The following is a 22,143-nucleotide window of genomic DNA, read 5'->3' as shown; positions in this document are numbered from 1 at the left end:
GGCAGAAACGAAAAGAAATAAACAAAGCAGAGAAGCAAAAGAGCAAGCAGTGAAGGAGCGGGTGAAAGGACACAATCAGACTTGCTTAGCACGTCATATTATTATCTGGTTGGCAGAGAACTTCCTGCCAACTGAATATGTCCAAAATGTGACTGCACATAAGAAAAGAAATCACAGTGCTTCATGATTCTCTTATCACTGTGTTAACAATGTTCTCTATGGGCACTATTAGCAACATATCCAGTTGATAGTTACCAGTAAGTTCTCTCAAGGATTCTATGTTTCTCTGAATGCAACATTAGCTTAGCTGTTTTCAAATTAATATTTTCATTTAATTTTCGTATTTGTATCCATTAAAATTACCAACTGGAACAGATCATTGTTCTCGATGTGACTGTGTTTTGTAATATAAGCAACAAACTTGTATAAATACATTTGTGTACTCACTACTTTGTGTGCGCTGTAATGGTTATTGCTTAATGACTACAGGTGCAACTCAAAAAATTAGAATATCGTGCAAAAGTTGGCATTTATTTCAGTAATTCAACTTAAAGGGTTAAACTTAGATATTATATAGACTCATTACATGCAAAGCGAGATATTTAAAGCCTTTATTTGTTATAAATGTGATGATTATGGCTTACAGCTTATGAAAACCCCAAATTCAATATCTCAGAAAATTTGAATATTGTGAAAAGGTTCAATATTGTAGGCTCAAGTGTTACACTCTAATCAGCCAATTAATCCAAAACACCTGCAAAGGGTTCCTGAGCCTTTAAATGGTCTCAGTCTGGTTCAGTAGAATTCACAATCATGAAGAAGGCTGCTGACCTGACAGTTGTGCAGAAAACCATCATCGACACCCTCCACAAGGAGGGAAAGCCTCAAAAGGTAATAGGCTAGGTGCACGATCTCCACTACTTCCTGAAAGGCACCTTGCATGAACATATCCTGTCTCACTCTATTGGTTTAATTGATTAATCAGTTGTGCGGTAAACTGTTGGAACACACAGTGCACAGCTGATTAATCAATTAAACCAATAGAGTGAGACAGGATATGTTCATGCAAGGTGCCTTTCAGGAAGTAGTGGAGATCGTGCACCTAGCCTATTCATAGCTTTCATGTGACGTCACAGCATAGTGGAAACGCCCACCTGACGGGCAAAAGGCACTTTTTGCGGGCAAAACCCACGGGCAAAACCCACTTTTTGCGGGTTAATAACTTTGATTTCCCGTGGGTTAGGAACATAATTCCAACGTGTCCAGAAAGAGGAGAAGCCAGGGAATTCAAACGTTTTTGGAGTCGATCCTCCACTCCTATCACCGTGGACACAGCAAGGAGCGAATTCCCGGATATAAATATTCCCTCGACCCCGCTAACAGGGAGTTGGGAGTTTCGTCCAGCAGCGGTAGAACTCCCGGTTGATCGAGTTTCATATTAAAAGTATATCTTCTCGGGGTGTCAGCGAGGTGGTTAAGGGCTCAAAATGACCGTATAATGATGGTGAATTTAGCAATAATAGTCTTGTGGTTGTACCACCTCCATAACCGGTGTTATTCACGGACAAAGGCGGTCAAGGAAGCACCTTTTGCGGGTTAATAACTTTGATTCTCCGGGGGTTAGGAAAATAATTCCAAGGTGTCCGGATAGAGGAGAAGCCAGGGAATTCAAAACCATTTGAATGGTGTCAATCCTACTCTCCTATCACCGTCATGTATCTTGATAGTTCTTCATGGGTGAGGTGGTCTAAATAGTAGGCAGCCTGTATATTGCGTCCACTCGCCATTTTGAGCGATGTTGCTATGATACTTTTTGCCCGTCAGGTTGGTGGTTGCTAGGGAAGAAACCACGTGACTGAAAGCTATGAATAGCGAAAGAAGTTGGATGTTCACAAAGTGCTGTATCAAAGCACGTTAAGTGGAAGGAAAAAGTGTGGAAGAAAAAGGTGTACAAACAACAGGGATGACCGCAGCCTGGAGAGGATTGTCTATATTCTAATGTTTTGAGTTGCACCTGTATACTGGACTTTAGAAAGGACATACTTTGTGTTGTATGTAGGGCAGAACTACTGTTTAGTGGAAGAACACCCCATGATACAAACTGCCTGAAATATCTTGTGACAAGATGCAGAGCAGGGATCTGTTCACTGATACGCATACATTGTTAAGGATTAAATCAAATAGTAAAAATCAATTGTCAATTCATTTTATACCCCTCTGCCTTGGATTCCCATTACTTTGGCGCCCTCTTGCGGATATAATAGGCAAGCTCTGAATTTGTCGACTTCAATGAATTTCCTTCTTCTAATGTATATTGAAGTAAAACATTATTATAAATTGTTTTCATCAGTATGAAGATATTTAATTAAGTTTGTATGTATTTAACTCCATAATGTCAAGACATTTTCATCAGACACTTACTTGGGCATCTCATCTGTTAAGGCGCGCGCTGGAAGGCCCCCTTTGAATATACGGGAACAGAGTGAAGTGTTTACGTCGAGCAACATCTCAGGTACGTTTATGGGGAATAAACCCCACATATTCATTGTGTATTGGCGTATACGCTATGTAAGATCTTGACAACAACCTTGTTGGTAGAGGGTGGTATGAAAGTTAATTATTATAGCTAAGTAACAACCTTTATACAGCGCGCTAGCCCAGTAAGATGGTTGACACAATAAATACAAGAAGAGTTCAGAGAAGTCTGAGCTGCTTCTCCTGGGAAACGTTATCTAGTAGTATACATACAGGGTGAGAACTGTTATGTAGCGTCATGCATTTGCTAAACGTGAGCAGCCAATGTTACTTTTCTTAAACATTTCCATATCCCCCCTCCCAGGAAATACCTTTCACGATGTCCCTGATCGATTACGAGGAGATGGGAGAACAGTTGGTCAACCTAATCAGAACCAGCAAAGCTGAGAATTGTTTGAGGCCGGTGAGGGAGAAATACCAGGTCTTATTTGATCGACAGTTGGAAACGAAGAAAATCATGACCGAGATGTTAGCCGGTAAGGAAAAGTCATCACACTCTCTGTGCTAACTTGTGTATCTCTGAACCCTGTTTAGATCTAAGTAGTGCCGTGCTGTAGATGTGCTACTATCAGTGTTGCCACAGTTACTTTGAAAAAGTATTCTGATTACTGATTACTGATATTACTCCTTTAAAAAGTAACCTAGTTACTTTACTGATTACTAGATTTTAAAAGTAACTAAGTTAGATTACTAGTTACTTTTTTGTTACTATTGGCAGCTGCCTAGGCACCCCCCCCCCCCCCCCCCCCGCAACATAAAAATGAAAACTGGTTTTGCCAAAACTCACTTTATTTTAACAGTAACTTAAATTACATAATTAAACTTTAAACAATAACTTAAAACAACAAAATAAAGAGTCTTTCTTTGCCTCACCCAACATAAATACTTGTTTTTAAACAATAAAATAAATATAATCTTTATTTAACAGTAACTAGCAAGGAGTGGTTTCACAAAACCTAAAACCTACCCTGACCATTCAGGCTTTTACCACAGGACAATATTTTCTTGCCAGCACAGAGTGTACAACGAACATTTATGTTCTTGCCATCCTTTGCTGACACAAACTCAAAATAATCCTTATATTTCCAGCTATTTAACGCATATCTCTGTTCTCGCTCCATTCTTCTGTTTACACTGTGCAATCAGCGTGGTGATACACGTGAGCGATTCTGCTGCAACCTCGTGTTGAAAACGTGAGCACTGACGTCACTCCCCAAGACACGAGAAAAGCAAACAAATGTTTGTTTACTATCGAACATTACAAAGAAATACTGCATTTAGCCTAAGTTATGAGGTAGTAACGCAATAGTAACGCACAGTCACTTGAATAAGTAACTTTAATCCGATTACTGATTTGGAAATAGTATCGCGTTAGAATACTCGTTACTGAAAAAAGTATTCAGATTAGAGTAACGCGTTACTTAGTAACGCGTTACCGGCATCACTGGCTACTATGCACCACCGAACAGTTTCATGCCCTCCAATTTTGTCCCCTACCCGTCGTCCTCTCCTCTCCATTCTTTCATGCTCAGATGTCGTCCACTTGGAGGAGAGAGTAGGCCAGATTCTGCTGGACAAGGAGGAGCAGAAGAGCCAGACAGAGCGGAAGCTGGAGAGCCTGGAGCTGGAGCTGCGTCAGCACACAGCCAGAAGCCTGACCATGGACTCAGAACTACAGTATCCATAACATTCACATTTACATGTTTGGCATTTAGCAGATGCCTTATTTCAAAGCGACTTACACTCAATACATTTGACTAAGTAAATGAATCATGAATCCACCAGTCGTAGCAGGAAGAATAATCCAGCCCGGGGCCATTGGTAGTCTCTGTGATAGAAGGAAAAATCTTCTTCTATCACTATCTTCTAAACCTAGACTTTTTTTTATTTTAATATATAGACACTGGAGAAACAGGGAAACCGTACAAGGGGGGCAATAGAAGTTTTAGGGGACACAGCAAAGGGGAAAAAGCGTGTGTCTTCAGGAGACGCAGTGCTGAGGGGCATTAGAAGTCTCAGGAGGAGCAGTTAAGGTGACACAGTATACAATAACACAGTCTGTTATGCTCTAGAGTACAGATCTTGTTTGTTCTCTTCAGCTCAACACATTAGAACGCTACACCCTGGGCAGATGTTTTTTTCCTGAGCTTGTCTAACAATAACCAGATTGCAATCCGTTGCAGCGATTTAAGATGAAAAAATGTCAGTATTATGCACCAATTGAGTCTGAGGAGTCCCTGCACCGAGCTAAAAAGTTGTAGGTATGGTGAGCTCCGGTGCTTTCCCCCGAAAAATATTGCAATTTGAAGTTCTATCAATTGTAGTGACAGGGTTTGTTTTTGCTGCTTTTGACATTGAATCGAAGGCCAGCCCAGAGGTTTCTCATGGGATACTTTTCAAGTATTATCCACCAGAACAGACAACACCTAAGTGGTGTTGACTGTTTTTTAATGTATAACTGTACATAGGCCTGCTGTTAAACCACTATGTTGAGAAGCGTGGCCCTTGGATGCGCTCTGTGTTGTGTGTTGGCATCCTTGACCTGTTCCCTCAGGTTCCTGCAGAGGGAGCTAGAGACTCTGCGTGACACAGAGCAGGAGCTGCAGGAGCTGCAGCTGAAGGGGGACGAAGACACCACAGAGGTCATCCCATCAGCCATGTGAGTGGCCCAGAAACCCTGACACCCTAGACCCTTGTGTAGATCTGAGAGGATTGGATAGGTATAGGCAAGATGGGGGACAATTCCGCATACATAGCTTATGTGAAGGCAAGTGGTAGAGCAACTAACCATCTTTTTCTATTCATCCTTTTCAGATCTACACAAGGGGGGGGTAGGCTTTGTTTCTGGACAGGGCCTAGCAGTCATGTTATGGAGGGAGTCACTCTGAGCACCGTAGGGTGAAGCTGGTTCTAAATGCGTGCCTTGGTGAATCTCCACCTGGTGCATTTACTGTACATACTGTATGACCTCCCTATGGGAACAGACAACTACACCAGAACACCCCGTCACAACAGTGATTGTACCAGAGGAGTTGTTGAGCACCGATCTCCATGAGCTAAGAGGTCCAACCTGACTTCCTTTTCTGTTCCCCTCCACCACAGATATATAGCCCAGCTGTACCACCAGGTCACCAAGATCAAATGGCAACATGACACAGAGCCACACATTCTGAAAGGGGGTATGTAATCTATCTGTCCCAGTACTTTTACCCATGTTGTTCATCCATTGCTTTGACAATCAGCACCTACCGTGTGGAGTAGTGTGTTTGTGGTGGTTTGACGTGGGTTTTGGTTGCGTCGGGACAGGGCTTGACTGTGTTGTGCTTCACCCCTTCCAGTGCACTATGGAGCAGACGTGGCCACACCCATCCACATGGACACCTCTGTGCGTTCTCGCTGTGAGGTCAGTGACAACCTGTGGGCCTTCGTCACCACTGAATGGTAGAGAGGTGGAGCAGAGAGAGAGAGAAGGGTGCCTCATCTGTCCAAGAATTGTATGTCTTGTAATTGTCTTGTCTGTTATATTTATAGGTTTTGTATAATGTTCTAATGTTAATAAAGACTCTTTTTTTTCACACAGTTTTTATTATTTTTGGGATTGACTGATATAACATGTTTTTAATTAACCATAGTTCAGCTTTTCTAAACACAACATCGATTGGAATGTTTATTTGGGTACCGGTTATATGAACTGCACACCTGGCTGGAATTTGTATTCCTATCTTTGCTGTTGTCTGACATTAGATGTCTCTGCAAAATATTTTATAAACTAAGTTACGCATTAAAGCTATAACATAATACAACTCTGGAACTAATGCTCTGCAACTGTAATTAATATGTGGGTCACGTGTCTTGTTATAAACTCAATAATGGTTGTTGAAGATGGTAGATGGATTTATGAACATAAGTCTGAGGTAACAACCCGCTGACTGATTAAGATGCTAGCCAAACATGACACCAGCCTCCATCCTTCATCATACCCACTCCTAAAACGGTTGAAGAAATGAGCATGACAGAAACCCTGAAATGAGGCATTATATAGCGCTTTATTGCATTTGTGTTTTTTTTACTTCCATCTTGTTTTGAAGATTCATCATGATTTCCTTCCACATACAAACCGATCATTCCAGGTAGATATGACACCCCCCTCTGTTTCGAAATGAGTCATTTGTTAATGCTACGGTGCCAGCGTAGCGTGCATGTGGTGAAGAAAAGTATGACAGAGCAGGGGCAGGTTTCAGAAGACCTAGGCATGTGACCATGCATGTAAGCTGGTGGCTTTTTTGTTTAGCACCTTACTGGAACTAGGGCATCTAGCACAATATTTAACCACTGCTACTTAACCACGGGCACACGCCTTCTGGTAGGGGGGTTATATTGGGCTGCATGTGTGTGTATTTACTATCTGAAGTGAACAACTTCTGATCATTCAGGTTTCACAGACAAACACAAGTTGCTCAGTTCCCAAGTGATAAAATGTCTGTCACGGTCCGTGACTAAACAATAAAGATTCATGCTGGAAAGAGGATTGTTTATATTAGTTTTACACTGACACATTATGTGTATGAGATGAGATCACCATCTATGTAGGTCTAGTTGTTCTTGTCTGTGGTGGTTAGGAGGTCATACATAGATCTGAAACAGCTCACTCGCCAACACCAGTGCTCGTACATAGAGGCATCAAGGTTCATAAGATATGCTAAGAGATAACAAGTGGCATTCAGATTTCAACTTTATTCCGCAAAACAATGACCAATATGAATGTTTATTGTTCACATACATTTTATTCATTGTTTGAATGTACACAATATAAACATTGGCGGTAGCCGTATAACTTAAGCATAGTTCAGATTAAACAAAACGCAGCTCTGATAAAATATCAGAGACTATAGTTCATTTTATTTACACAATATACTGTATAGTGGTATGACAGAAATAGAAATCTTTTCATTTGTACATGTATATACAGTGAGAAAACATATTTGAATTGCTTCTCAAACGCCACTTTCATTACAATGGAAACATTATAGCCTACAGGGGACCCCGCAAATATAATCTTGTGCCGCACAAACAGAAACAACGAACATTCAGTTTCTTTTTGACTCATTTCTATTGTGTGGCACAATATTACATCAGGCACTGTGTGCAGAGGAAAGACATAAATAAAATGTCATTGCATAAGTCTCTCCAGCATATACTGTACAGTAAAGTTCTGGAGGCTCTTGTATTTGTCCACAGGCTACAACAATTCGCATATGACCTCCATATTCTCACTCCACAAAACCAGGAAGGCGTCAACAGGCCTCTAAAGTCAGCTTTATTGCTGTCTCTTTAAGTCTGCCGCGACATGTGTTGGAGGGACCTCCAAAGATGTGCAAACCCGAAAAAAGCATCCGTGTGACGTTCTCTGTGCGTCTTCAAGCCACCGAGCCTCTGATGTTGGTCTAGAGACCTCTACCCCAAGAATTCCAGCTGACCCAAGATCAGATGACAGAAATTACATGGTTTTGGCAGCAGTGTTGGGTGTGGATGGATGCTCCCTGTTTTAACTACATGTCATTATGTGTTTATTGTGTATGTGGAGATAAGGATGACCCTAATGCTTGACGTCTTTTGGTTTGAGTCAGTCTAATGTGTCATTACATGTAGTAAATCCATCCAAATGAACTGAACTGTATGATGACTTTCCAATTTGTGCGTTAACAGAAACATTCATAACGTTCCTCCTTTCTGCAGCTACTGGTTGCTAGGATAAGGATAGGGGACAGACGGTTTTACTGCAGTTCGAATAAAGAAGCTTACAGAATTCCTATACATGGGTGATGTATCTCTGCACATAAAGGTAAATGTGTGAATTTCACAGTATGGAAACAGCATATTTAACATTATTAGTCAATGAAATGCTTGAAGAGTAATACCGACAAGGTCTTTCTCTGAGGCTGTGAGGTTTGACGGGCAGAAACCTCAAGCTTATTTGTCAGGGAGGAAAACGCCAAACCCAGAAGGAGTGCAAAACACTAGAGAACGGTGGGCTCCAGGAATGCTTTCCTCCAGGCAATAGTTCCTTTTCCACTCTTACCCGCCTTTATCTCCCATACATGAAGTACTCTCACAGTTAGAAGACTGTCCCATAGAGAGAACCAGCCAAAGACGAGGGTGATATCTAGAACCCTGCTCTTTGTGCAACAAGACTCCCCCCCGGCTTATCACTGCTGTGTTAAGTCCAACTGAGCCATCGCTGGTAAAGTCATGTCTTTGACATCCTGGGGTAGATGGATTTAATAGTCGACGGTGTAAAGTTCCCAGAGGACACCGTGGTCTCTATGCCCTCCATCTTGTGAGAGGTCACCACCTCTGTCTTGCTGGTGCTGCACTCCAGAAAGGGCACCCCGATCTTCTTCACCTGCCCGTCCTTGGTCATGAGGCAGTGGCGGCAGAGCAGCCTCAGGATGGCCCTCCGCATGTCCTTACTGGTCAGCGTGTAGATGATGGGGTTGAGCAGGGAGTTAAACATGGCGATGCCCAGGAAGTAGTCCGCCTTGAAGAGGATCCCGCAGCCCCGCGCGGGGCACCCGAAGTCCAGCAGGAGGAGGATGAAGAGGGGCAGCCAGCAGGCGATGAACACCCCCACCACGATGGTGACCGTCTTGAGGAGGGCCATGTACTTCTGGGACTTGCGGGCCAGGCCTTTGCTGCGCTGCATGCCGGGGCCCAGACGCTGCGTGTTGGACTTGACGATGCGGAAGATGCGCACGTAGAGCACCACGATGGCCAGCAGCACGGCGGTGAAGACGGTGATGCAGAAGAGGATGTAGCTCTTGTCATAGAGAGGGAGCACCGTGGAGCACTGGTCCAGGCGGCCCATGCAGTTCCAGCCCAGGACGGGCAGCACCCCCAGGAACACGGACACCACCCAGCTGGCCCCGATCAGGGCGAACATACGCCCCCGCTTGGCCCCCTGGTAGGGCTTCATCCTCACCATGGTGACGTGGCGCTCGATGGCGATGGCCAGGAGGCTGATGACGGAGGCGGCCAGCATGATGAACACGCCCCCCTCCCTCAGGAACCACAACACGGGGGTCATCTTCAACGTGTTGGCCCCTGACGTTACGATGTTCACCATGTAGGTGAAACCCGCCAGCAAGTCAGAGAGCGTCAGGTTACCTAACAGGTAGTACATGGGCAAGTGGAATTTCTTATTCTTCCAGATAGCCAACAGGACCACAGCGTTCTCCAGCACTATGAGCAGGCAGACGAGCAGGAAAGCAATGCCCTCTGGTTTGAGTCCGTCCCGGTACCGGTTCTCCTTGAGTTTGCCTGTGTAGTTGTAGTGTTCCATGATGACAGCATTGCTCTGGTACTCCCGGAACATCCGGAGAAGCTGAGCCGCGGAGGTCATGGGGACCGCAGACGGGGCTACCGCGGCGTACGCAGCGTGTGACGCTTCAGTAGACATTTTAGTTTGTTTAGTAGAGAAAGTGGAAGCTGTGTCCTCTTTAGTTGATCCTTTCAAAATGATATCCACGCAATGTCACATAGTTCTTAGGCAGTTCATAATTCCATCCTGGAAGGATCAAGGGTTGGAAAGTCTATTGAGGGAGAAAGCAAATTCCTTAGGAAAATCTTTATTGAATCGATAATCGATTGTATTTGTAATTTTGTACAAAAAATGTTTGTCTCCAATTTTTAAGAGACGAATATCTGGGTGCGTCTGTCTTCTCTTTGTAAATGAAAACTTTTCAATTCATGACCGATCCACTAGAGGGCTGTTCACAGGAAACCTGAAACAAGAGAGAACAGCATTGAAATAAAATACTAATTTACATCATGTTTAGCCTACATAAAGAGCCTATTAAACTTTTATGTAATTTCCTTCACCTATTTATAAACATGCACAGTTCCAATTGATGATTTAGTAACAAGAAACATTAATTTGAATAGAAATGACTCAACTGGAAATGGTTACAGTATTGAAGATCATTATTATAGTTATTGTATCCGTCTCATAGCCTAGTATATTAAATTATCTTGGAGCCATCACAAGTTAGAACATAACATATAGGTTACGGATTTAATTTATGAGGTATATTAGGTCTGTGGCAAATGACCTTAACAAGCTGCTGTTTATTCTCCAGGTGTGTTGGAGAAACTTGTGTGAAATCTACATTTTACTAATCCATAGACTATTTATCGCTCTTACATGTTTTCAGACAACACAACTGTAATTTTAGCCTTCTTCTCTACATCTCCGTGAACCCATGAACGACTCAGAACTAGTCTACGAACACAAATAAATGTGGATAATAGTATTGGGGACCGTGTTTAAATTGTACTCTTTGGTCACAAAAAAATATTTCTCACTATAGGCCTATGCAATAATATCATATATTAATATGTAACTTGCGCGTTCTCAACAAAGTATGCACCAGTTGCTATTAGACACCGAGTATCACCTGATATCACCTAGCCTTCGATATGCAAATCCATAATCATGCTTCCACATAAATTAAAAACGCTCACTCTTTTTGTGGAGTCAACTATTTATACTGTTCAACTATTTTACTCACTATATAGGTAGGCCTATTCAAGATGCTACTAAAATAAAAGACGGACTCAGTAAAATCGTTAGAATAGGTAATCAATCCGTATTTTTTATCAGAAACACAGGTAACGTTCATTATATGCACGTTACATTGTGAAAAGTACGTATAAAGCCTATTGTAGCGAAAATATTAGAAACAAAATAACAAAATAAGGAATATAATGCACGTTACATGATTATTAGTCTAACAATAAACAAACACCTACCTTTGTACAAATGTAATCCCAAGTAACTTTGTATCCATGTAGTCCGCAGTTGTCTCACGATGCGAGAGTATGTCGTACTGACGATCAGAACTGACAGAACGTGAGGAGAGAACATAAACCGGGCAGGACACGACTTGAAGGGGGTTGGTCTTTACCTCCTCCACCACTTGACTGCAGAAGTTGAACTTATTGAAAGTAATGAATCGCCTTCAGGTGGTTTAGACTAGAGCTATATTACAGGTGTTACCCTTGTTTGTAATTATGCAGTGAATGAAGAGTTCATCAAAGGCAGTTTGGCTTCAGGTGTTGGCACAACTCGGATGCCGGGGTGCATTATTTCTAGGTCAATGCCATCTGAGCTGTTTTGATCTGTTGGTTGAATAGAATGACAGGGTGTCATTAACAGATGTTAATGGGTTTCTCTGTTATCTTTACTCTCCATTGGCTTGATGTTGAAAAGGAGGGTGAAAAAACCATCATAAAGTTGAGTAGAAAAACAATTACATATTTTTACAACAGTCATAAAAACTGAACCATAAAAAAGGTTTTACTATGAGAGTTTTTGTTTTGTTTTGATGACTATTTTGGAAAATACGCATTTTGTGTTTCCTTTGCTCCTGTTTTTATGATTTGGACATGGGTTATGTCCACTTCTGTCAATTCTGTTTGAGGACCTTCGTCATAATCGAGAGGGTCAACAGTACATTATTATAATATCATATTATGTGTACTGATTTAAACATTTACTCCATAAGTATGTGGAAATTCCGTACGCGAACGTTGGGTGGTTGAGTGGTTGGACTACTTTCTCTAAACAGGAAGCTCCATCATTGTCCCTCGAAGGGAGAGGGATATCCTTGAGAAACACCTATGAAGTCATACTAGGCCGGATTCAGGGACTGTGCATTCCAACCTGACGTGGAACACTTTGTCCTATGGGACTATAACGTCAGACGTCTTACTCATTTCCAGAAAAAGAGATTGTATACAAATCAGATTTCCGGTACTACTGGCTGAGTAAATGTTTGTTGTTCTTTCACATTTGAGACTTGAAATTGAGTTTTTCTTTAAGCTTATGTGTTATTTGGTTCTTGTCTTTTGACCCCGTCAAAGTCAAGAGGACAGAGGCTCTAAAAAAAGCCTTTTCTCCTTTGACCTCTAGAAGTAGTTCTCGTTTTAACTTCAACTGAGGACGCAGCAGTTCTCACCTCACCTGCTGCTCTGGGGTCAAAATGGTGCTCTCCTGACCCCCACCATGGACAATTAAATGGTTTTCTAGTTGGCGGTAGATAGGCAGGAGCCATGGTGGTGGTCATCCTTGATATGTCCCCAGCCCAAACCCCAGCCCCAGCCCCTACCCCAGCCCCAGCCCCAACCCCAGCCCCAACCCCAGCCCCTACCCCAGCCCCTACCCCAGCCCCAAGCCCTACCCCAGCCCCAGCCCTCTGTGTGGGGCCCACCCAGCCCTCTGTGTGGGGGCTGTCAACCAAGTGTCAGTTAGCCTCCCACTGTGACCGTGTGACAGTGTCTCAGCATGTCACCCTGATTACCACACAAAGGCCTGGCAGCAGGACACTCCACTTCAGCTGCTTCCCACTGTAGGCATCTCCTCATTAGTCCACCCCACCCCACCTCCCTCCCCCCCTCCCTCCCTCCTCCTGTCTCCTGTGTACAACAGGGGAGGCTGGTGGAGGCAGAAACCGTAGGATGTTGTTTGATACCATTCCTCATTCCGTTCCATGCCTTACAATGAGCCTGTCCTAAATGATGTCTTCCTCCAACCAGCCTCCTCTGATGTACACTACAGTGCTTCCTATAGCCTCCTCTGATGTACACTACAGTGCTTCCTATAGCCTCCTCTGATGTACACTACAGTGCTTCCTATAGCCTCCTCTGGATCGGAGTGATTTATTTCTATGACGTTAGCAGCAGTGTTGAGCAGCGGAAGTCAGTTGCACCTTCATCTTTAACAACAGGCTTCTAGTGGAATGGAATGGAATGGAATGGAATGGACTTTATTTGTCATTGCTACAGTACAGGTACCAAACAACGAAATTTAGGAGGGGTGGCTCCCCTGGTGTTAGGAAAGGGATTTTTTTTTTTTTTTTTTTTGAAAAAGCATAAAATCACAAGAAGGTAAGGAGCTGGTTTACATAAATAAAGGCTATGTACACAATCCACTGTACTATACTGCACAGATAGTCAACTAGGGTTGTCATATTGCACGAAAGTATTTTTTCACGTTATTTTAAAGTGTCACAGTTTGCAGGCTTGAAATGTACATGTTTGTGCCTCAGCACTAGCTGCCATACAATCCGTCCGGACTGTCCTGGGCCCAGAACTTAGGCCTTTGCTGTGTTCAGGGCCTTGACGGCCCTGTGGTAGAAGCAGTTCTTCAGTCTGTTTGTCTTAGCGGCCGGGGTCCTGTACCTCCTTTTCGAGGGCAGCCTGATAAAGTGTACGTGCCCAGGGTGGGTCGGGTCCCTGGAGATCTTGGAGGCCTTCCTGAGACAGCGTGTGTTGTACAGCTCTTCCAGAGAGGGGAGGGGGGCGCCGGTGATCTTCTGTGCTGTTCTCACGACTCTCTGTAGCGCGTTTCTCTCCGCTGTTGTGCAGCTGGAGAACCAGTTGCAGATGCCGTAGGTGAGGATGCTCTCCACTGCGCCGCGGTAGAAGGCCACCAGTATCTCCTGCTTGTTGTGTTCCTTCCTGAGGCATCTCAGGGTGTATAGCCGCTGTTGTGCCCTCTTGATGGTGCCTTTTGTGTTGTCCTTCCAGGTCAGGTCATCCCGCATGTGATGTCCCAGGAATCGGAGGGTTGAGACTCTCTCCACGCTCTCTCCGTCGATGAGCAGGGGCTGGATCTCGGACTTTTTCCTCCTGAAGTCTACGATGAATTCCTGGGTCTTTGACTTGTTCAGCAGCAGGTTGTTAACCTTGCACAGCTTGCTCAGTTGCTCTACCTCATCCCTGTACGCCGCCTCGTCCCCCCCCGAGATACATCCCACCACGGTGGTGTCGTCTGCAAACTTTACGATGTAGTTGCTGGGGTGGACGGGGGTGAAGTCGTGGGTGTAGAGGTTGTAGAGGATGGGGCTTAGCACGCAGCCCTGGGGGGACCCAGTGCTGAGGCTGAGGGCTGTGGAGGTGTGGGGGCCCACCCGCACCCTCTGGGGGCGGTCGGTCAGGAAGTCCTTGATCCACGCACATATAGAGTGTGATAGACCCAGGTCTAGTAGTTTGGTCACTAGCCTGTCTGGAAGGATGGTGTTGAAGGCGGAGCTGAAGTCCACGAAGAGCAGTCTCGCGTAGCTGTTTCCCCTCTCCAGGTGGGATAGAGTGGCGTGGAGAGTCGTCGCGATAGCGTCCTCTGTGGACCTGTGGGCTCTGTAGGCGAACTGGTATGGATCCAGGTTGGGCGGGAGGCGTGTGAGTATGTGGGCCCGGACTAGTTTCTCGAAGCACTTCATGATGATTGGTGTGAGTGCCACCGGGCGGTAGTCGTTTAGGCAGCTCACCGTGCTTTTCTTCGGGACTGAGATGATAGTTGAGGTTTTCAGGCAGGGTGGGACGGTGGCCTGGGACAGGGACTGGTTAAAGATGTTGGTGAAAACCCCAGCCAGCTGGTCGGCGCAGTCTCTCACCACCCGTCTCAGGACGCCATCCGGCCCCGAGGCTTTCCTGGGGTCCACCGCCTTCAGTACGCGTCTCACTTCATGCTCTGTGAGGGTGAGGCTGCTGAGAGCTGGAGAGAGTGGTGTTTGTGTTGCGGTTACCTCCGTTCGCCCCTCGTCGAACCGGGCGTAGAAGGTGTTCAGCTTTCCCGCCAGCAGGGGGTCGTCCTCTGCGGCTGTGAGCCTGTTGGCTCTGAAGTTTGTCATCTGCTGAACCCCCTGCCACATCCGCCTGGAGTCGTTGCTCAGGAGGCATTCCTCAATCTTCTCTCTGTGCTCTGCCTTGGCCGCTTTGATTCCGCGCTTTAGGTTGGCCCTGGTGGAGCTGTACAGCGGTGTGCTCTTCCCTGCGAAGAAGGCGTTGTCCCTCTCGTTGATCAGTTTTTGGACCTTCCCAGTCATCCATGGCTTCGTGTTGGGGTAGACCCGGACCCGTTTGTCCACGGTGACTGAGTTGGTGCAGTTCACTATGTGGTTCAGAACCGACGACGTGTACTGTTCCAGGTCCTCATGCTCATATTCCTGCCATAGGGTGTCATTTAGGCAGATCTGCAGTGGAGCGGACCCTTCTGGCCAGGTTCTGACAGTCTTAGTGGTGATGGGAGCACTTTTCCCCATGGTAGTGTATGCAGGAATCAGGAGGATTGACACATGGTCAGACATGCCTAGATGAGCTAGCGGACTAGCCTTGTAAGCACGTTTGATGTTGGTGTATACCTTGTCCAGTGTTTTTTCTCCTCTCGTTGCACATTTCACATGCTGATAGAACTTGGGTAGTACTGCCTTCAGGTCGACATGATTGAAATCCCCCGCTATGATGTGAATAGCCTGTGGATCAGTGCTTTGTTGGCCACTGATGACTTCATATAGTCGCGCCAATGCTAGGCTGCTGTCTGCGCTAGGCGCTATGTACACACATGTTATTAGCACCGCGTTAAACTCCCTCGGGAGGTATGTGGGTCGGCATTTAACAGTCAAGTATTCCAGGTCTGGGGAGCAGTGGCTACTTACAGTTTTCGTGTTTAAGCACCAGCTATCCTTCGTCGATATTATGATCCCACCTCCTCTTGACTTGCCGCTAAGCTCCGTTCGGTCAGCGCGATGTAGCGTGCGCCCCTCCAAGCTAACAGCTGCGTCCACAATGTTGTCATTTAGCCAGGTTTCGGTCAGAATAATCACACAGCTATCCCCTACGATGTTGTTTTTGGCAACCTGTAGTCTCAGTTCATGCATCTTGTTCGTCAGGGATCTGACGTTGGAGAGGAAAATACTTGGCAAAGCTGGTTTGTTTGGGCTACGTCTTAATCTTGCTAGCAGGCCTCCCCGGCGGCCTCATCGTTTCCTACGGTCTCGCCGCCGGCGTTTCCGCCTCAGGGAGGGAACTGTGTACCAAGGTTCTCCCGGTAGACGGGCGATCTCTTTGTTAATCCTGTATTGCTCCAGAAACTCCGCCGTAACTATCTTGTCGTTTTGCGTGCCGACTTCTAATAAGTCGAGCCTGCTGTAGGTACTATATACACAACTGTTCCCTATAAGTACTAAAAAAAAAGTGTACATACAAATGTACTTAAAAACACAATGAAACACCAGTGTGGAAGCCACTCCAGCTGCAGCGTCTAAGCGCGCGGCCATCTTGGATATTGTGGTGTCCTTGGCGTCGTCAGGACGTGGTGTCCTGTGCTGTGGCCATGTTGTGGCCATGCTGTGGCCATGTTGCCTACAAGTGTATTTTCCCCATCTTGTTATTGTTAACAATCTTGACATAACACATCTCACACCTTCTGCAATTACTGTAAGCTTGCGTTCTGTTATGGGGTGAGCAGTCTCACTAATTCAAACTCTCGACTCTGGGTTCAGAGATGCTGTGAGCATCTGAACTTTATTTATTTCTGACTTCAGGGTCTCAGTGTACATCTGGTTGACGAACAACATTCTCACCTCACAATATGCGAACATTCTCACCTCCTGCAGCCTAGCTAACACTGCAATACATGTGTGTGTGTGTGTGTGTGTGTGTGTGTGTGTGTGTGAAAAGGTTCTGAGATGCTGTGAGCGTCTGAACCTTATTTCTTTCTGACTTCAGGGTCTCAGTGTACATCTGGTTGATGAACAACATTCTCACCTCACAATAGGCGAAACATTCTCACCTCCTGCAGCCTAGCTAACACCGCAATACATGTGTGTGTGTGTGTGTGTGTGTGTGTGTGTGTGTGTGTGTGTGCGTGTGTGTGTGTGTGTGTGTGTGTGAAAAGGTTCTGAGATGCTGTGAGCGTCTGAACCTTATTTCTTTCTGACTTCAGGGTCTCAGTGTACATCTGGTTGATGAACAACATTCTCACCTCACAATAGGCGAAACATTCTCACCTCCTGCAGCCTAGCTAACACCGGCAATACATCTGGGCCCTGGACAGTCTGGACCGATTGATGGCAGCTGCTGGATTGAAAAAATCAGGTGTAGTGCTGAGGCACAAATGTGTACATTTCAAGCCTGCAAACTGCGACACTTTAAATGAATGTGCAATAACACTATGTGCAATATGACAACCCTAGTCGTCTTATCTGTACAGTATAGTATAGTGGATAGTGTACATAGCCTTTATTTATGTAAACCAGCTCCTTTCCCTTCTTGTTTTTTTAGTATTTTTTTTCTTTCCTAGCACCAGGGGAGCCACCCCTCCCAAATGTCGTTGTTTGGTACCTGTACTATAGCAATGACAATAAAGACCATTCATTCATTCATTCATTCATTCATTCATTCATTCATTCACATGTGTGAGTGAAAAGGTCATGAGAAAAACACTCACAATAAAAAAACATTAACACCTTCACACAAAATACAATGGTCCCTTGTTTTGTCCACTCAAGAGCTCATTCAAATCACGACGACAAAGAAAAATCATCGAGATCTGATTACAAAGTGGTGGATTCCCCAATTCAAAGGGTTAACAAAGAGGCTTGATTGCTATTTCATATGGTCAATATGTCTGGTTGCACTCATGAGGATAATGTCCTTCTCTCCCCTTTCTCTGATCTCTGGGTCTCTCATCCTTTTCTGCTACCTTTCCCCTCCCTCTCTGTTTTTAGTGGGGATCCATTGCAAGAAATCTAGCAAGAAGATGTAAGCCTCTCTCCCGCTCTTTCTCTCTCTCCCCCCTCTCTCTATCTCCCTCCCTCTCACTCTCTCTCTTTCCTCCCCCCCTCTCTCTCTCTCTCCCCCCCTCTTTTCCTCTTTTCATCTCTCTGAGACGGCTCGTTCTGTCCATCACTAACCAGAGAAGACATGCTACAGTGGAGAGGCAGACCAGAACAGATGAAAAAAGATGAAGAGTAAGAGTGAGCGAGAGAGTGAGGGAGAGAGAGAGAGAGAATAGGTATCCAACAGGTTGCTTGCTTCTGTCTTCCCGTATGGAAATCCTGATAGCCTAAGCTTTTCTGTGTAGGTCCAGGTTTTTTAAAATATAATTTTAACAGCAGTTCGCTAAGTGATTGAACAATGACCTCAGCCTAAGTTCCACATGAGAGGAAATAAGAGGAACATATGAAAATCTTGGATTTGTTTCCTTTCCATTACTGGTCTGTCTACCTTGTCAGTCAAATCACCTGGCTCTCCTAACAGGGCGTCTGCGGTGGCCCGAGGTTGTCCTGACGACGCCAAGTCCACTACTGTTGTCCTTCTCTACTCAGCCATTAACAAACAGCAGGCCTGACTAGCTACTCTATCTCTCTCTCTCTCTCAATTTGAATATGAATTAGATTGTATCATGTCCGTTCCCTGTGTCCCTTTCTTTTCAAAAGAAAGGGAAGTTTCTTAGTTTGTGTGGGGAGTTCTAGTATGCAAACCCATGTCTTACTTGTATGGAAACGAATGGAAATCTGCAGAGATTGGCAGCAAGTGGCTTGAATCTGGACGGGCCTTAGTCTGCACTGTCTGTAGCAAGTGTTTGGAATGCTCAAATTCTTTCACCAGACTGTCAAATTGGAGCTGTGATCCAGACTTTGTGTTTTTATAAGGAAATACACTCTTGAAGTTGAGCCTTTGTGTCAAAGCCAGACAGTCTTTATAGAGCTGGGTTTGAGCAGTAAAAGAGAAATTACAGTGGAATGCTCTCGTGTACTTTTAACTAAAGTAAAACAAACATAGTTTTTAATCTTTCCCCCCAAGTCGATTTTATCCCTCTTCTTCTTCGAGAGGAACAAGAGGCGGAAAAGGCTTTGTTGAGTTTGATGTTGTTGAAGCCCACGGGGTTTTCTGGCACAAATAAACACAGGAAGGAGATGCCATTCGGGACCAGTTGGATTACATATAAACTCAGCATATGTGAATATGACTTTGTCTCTATAAACACAAACATCCTCGTCTCCTATCTAAACCTCAGCGCTGCACTCTCAAGCTGGCGCGTCTCTCTGTTTGAACACAAACCCCCCCCACCCCCCCTCACCGTTGCCGTGGTTTTACTCCGGAACGGCAGTCACTCACACTATGAGTGGTCCTCAGCTCTTCTGTGCTTAGTCATGATAATGCAACATTGGCAGCGTCGGAGTCCTTGTGTCCCTGTCTATTGTTACAGTTGACTGTATCACATAGAGAATCCACATTCCCACCTCTCTGATGTAGGAGAATGCTAGTTCCTGGCTCCACTCGAGCCCTTAGGACAGACAGATAGGCACGTCCGAGCTTAAAGTTACTGTTACAAGGAAAGCTCACCCTGGTGACGGTGGTGACGGTGACAAGACAATGAACGTGTTTGAGATGTCTTACATTGTTTTACTTCGTATTCTATTTTAGGTCATCCACGTGTGTTCCTTCCTTTGCGCATGAGTCTCACTCACTCGCTCCAAAATGTAACCCCCCCCCCCCACACACACACACACAGACACACACACACACACACACACACATACACACACACACTCACACACGCATACACACCCTTTATTCTCTCACCCCATCCTACATTCTCTGATAAGCCCTGAAGCCGGACAAGGTCAGCCCAGATAGAGAGACATTCCTTCCCGTAGTGTTAGCTCCTCTTTGAGGTTGGTCATCATCCTCATTAACATGTCCAACCTCAGTCCCACATATTCCCCCTGGTTTCATAGGCTTTCACTTACATTTTCAATGCGCAACCTCCCATGAAGCGTTGCCAATGACCTATTGCATAGTGTGTGGTTGTGCTCATGCTCTATTACATATGTCTTTTTTTCCAGATTAGCTGTTGCCGAGTCAGATTTGAACGAGGAGTCTCTTATGAAAGGTTGTTTTGTTCATAGAGGCCACATTGAGTGGTGGTTTGGGGTGAGTTCATCTTGGAGGAAGGGATGGAAGAAAGAGAGCGTTCCCACATCGGAGAAAGGGAGAAAGGGTAAAAGGGTGGGGGTGGGGGTGAGGGTGTAACGGGTTTGGGGTCTGAGTCATCATGAGAATGAGTTAGGTCTTCCACAAGATTTATTCACACTTTCTCAATTACCGAACTACCAAACAGCCCACTGCTTCTGTCAGGGGTCAGATTCTCGGAAGAGCCACGCACGCTTCCACACACTCCCACACACACGGTCACACACACGCACACACACACACACACACACACACACACACACACACACGCAGTGGGAAAGCAAGCATGTGGTATGTGGGTGGAATACAGAACGAAATGATAAACTGCCGGACTCTTTTCATGTGATGTGATGATGATGATGATGATGATGGGGAAAATCCAGCTTTCTACTGCGGGAATGTCTCTAGGTCCCTCTCCAGGTTTGGGTTTCCCCTGGTCAATGTTAAGAGTTTGAATACATTTTCTGAAATTGTCCTTTCCTTCCTTTGTGGTAAACTCCGGCTCTAACGAGATCCAGCCCTGAGGTAATATGTTGGTATGTGCTGGCATGGTTTACACAGCATACCCTTCCTCCATAGGGAGAGAGGAGAGTGTTTCCTGAGACCGTACAGTACCAGTCAAAAGTTTGGACACACTTCCCCATTCAACTGAAAACTTTGTCCAAACTTTTGACTGGTAGTGTACGGTCTCAGGGAACACTCTCCCCTCTCCCTATGCAGGAAGAGTATCCTGTATAAACCATGCCAAACCATGATGTGGTATCATCTGTGTGTTAGTCACTGAGGGAGGGCGTAAGGGTCAGTGTAACAGTGTCTTTAAGAAAGCTTTGTACAGGCAGACAATTAGCAGAGTATCGCTGATTTGTCTTTGTGGGAAAATTCATGAATGTTCTATGACCTAATAGGTGATGTAAAGCAATTCCAGGATATTTCACGTAAGGGTTAAAAATAACCCCTATTACACGTCCATTGTCTTATATTCAATAGCTCTACCTACTACACCCTCCTAGACCCAATCACCACAAATATCCCTACTCCACACTCCATTGTATAACTTTTTCACCTCCACTAAAAACACACCCCATAAAGTAGGGCCTACAGTACCAAACGTAAGCCAGACTGGAGCAGCTGCCAGCTAGCTTCCTAGATGGAGGATTAATCTGTTGAGGGTGTGATAAGGCCTGAGGCTAGACTACAGACAGCCTGACCCCGCCGAGTGGTTCCTTTTCTTCCTCTCATTCTTTTGTTTTTGTTGGTGGTTCATTTGAAGCGTTGTGATACGCCGATACGGCCTTCCACAAGCCAAGTTGGATGCAGTGTAGCGTGACTACACTGAGACTATTTAATTTGTCTTTCTTTTTTTTGTTGGGTTCTCTCCACTCCACGCCTTTTTAGATTGTTTTAAATGAGCACATAAGATGGAAACCAGCACTCTCGTTCCCGACGCTTGACGGATCGAGTGAGTTATATGATGGAATAGGAGTAGCGGTTCCTCAGGATATGTAGGCCTGCAGTGTTGTGTCAGTCAGAGCTAGATGGAAGGGATGTTTACGTGTGAGAATGCACTTGGCTCAACTAGCTTGGTGTTGCGGCGGAGACGGGCGGATAGCCACTTCTAAAGTACGATAGGATTAGTCGGACCTTCCTTCCTCATCTTGTCTGCAATACCACAATAAGATATACAAAACAAATATGTCCTAATAACTCAGTGGGACTCCACACAACAGAAATGCATTTAATCAAACCAACAAGTCAACAAGAAGATTGATTCTCGGACCGCATTTCTAATTA

The 22,143-nt window shown here is 45.0% G+C and overlaps 2 protein-coding genes across 2 annotated transcripts; one reads left to right on the top strand and one right to left on the bottom strand.

Annotated features, from left to right (window-relative positions):
- Positions 1-813: 813 nt before the first annotated feature.
- LOC308150229 (kinetochore protein Spc24-like) lies at positions 814-5,980 on the top strand (the record flags this gene model as incomplete). The annotated part of the gene is made up of 6 exons (XM_080523082.1): positions 814-891; positions 2,840-3,011; positions 4,068-4,212; positions 5,090-5,194; positions 5,638-5,714; positions 5,874-5,980. The coding sequence occupies 6 exons, from the start codon at positions 814-816 to the stop codon at positions 5,978-5,980; spliced, it is 684 nt and encodes a 227-aa protein (XP_080379208.1).
- A 2,802-nt stretch (positions 5,981-8,782) lies between these two features.
- s1pr5a (sphingosine-1-phosphate receptor 5a) lies at positions 8,783-9,991 on the bottom strand (the record flags this gene model as incomplete). The annotated part of the gene is made up of 1 exon (XM_080524057.1): positions 8,783-9,991. The coding sequence occupies one exon, from the start codon at positions 9,989-9,991 to the stop codon at positions 8,783-8,785; it is 1,209 nt and encodes a 402-aa protein (XP_080380183.1).
- Between the last annotated feature and the right edge of the window lie 12,152 nt (positions 9,992-22,143).

Source organism: Nansenia antarctica, assembly GCF_963989245.1.
Source record: "Nansenia antarctica genome assembly, chromosome: 2".
Classification (NCBI taxonomy): domain Eukaryota; kingdom Metazoa; phylum Chordata; class Actinopteri; order Argentiniformes; family Microstomatidae; genus Nansenia; species Nansenia antarctica.
The sequence above is the reverse complement of the archived record's forward strand: the minus strand, read 5'-3'. Positions and strand labels throughout refer to the sequence as shown.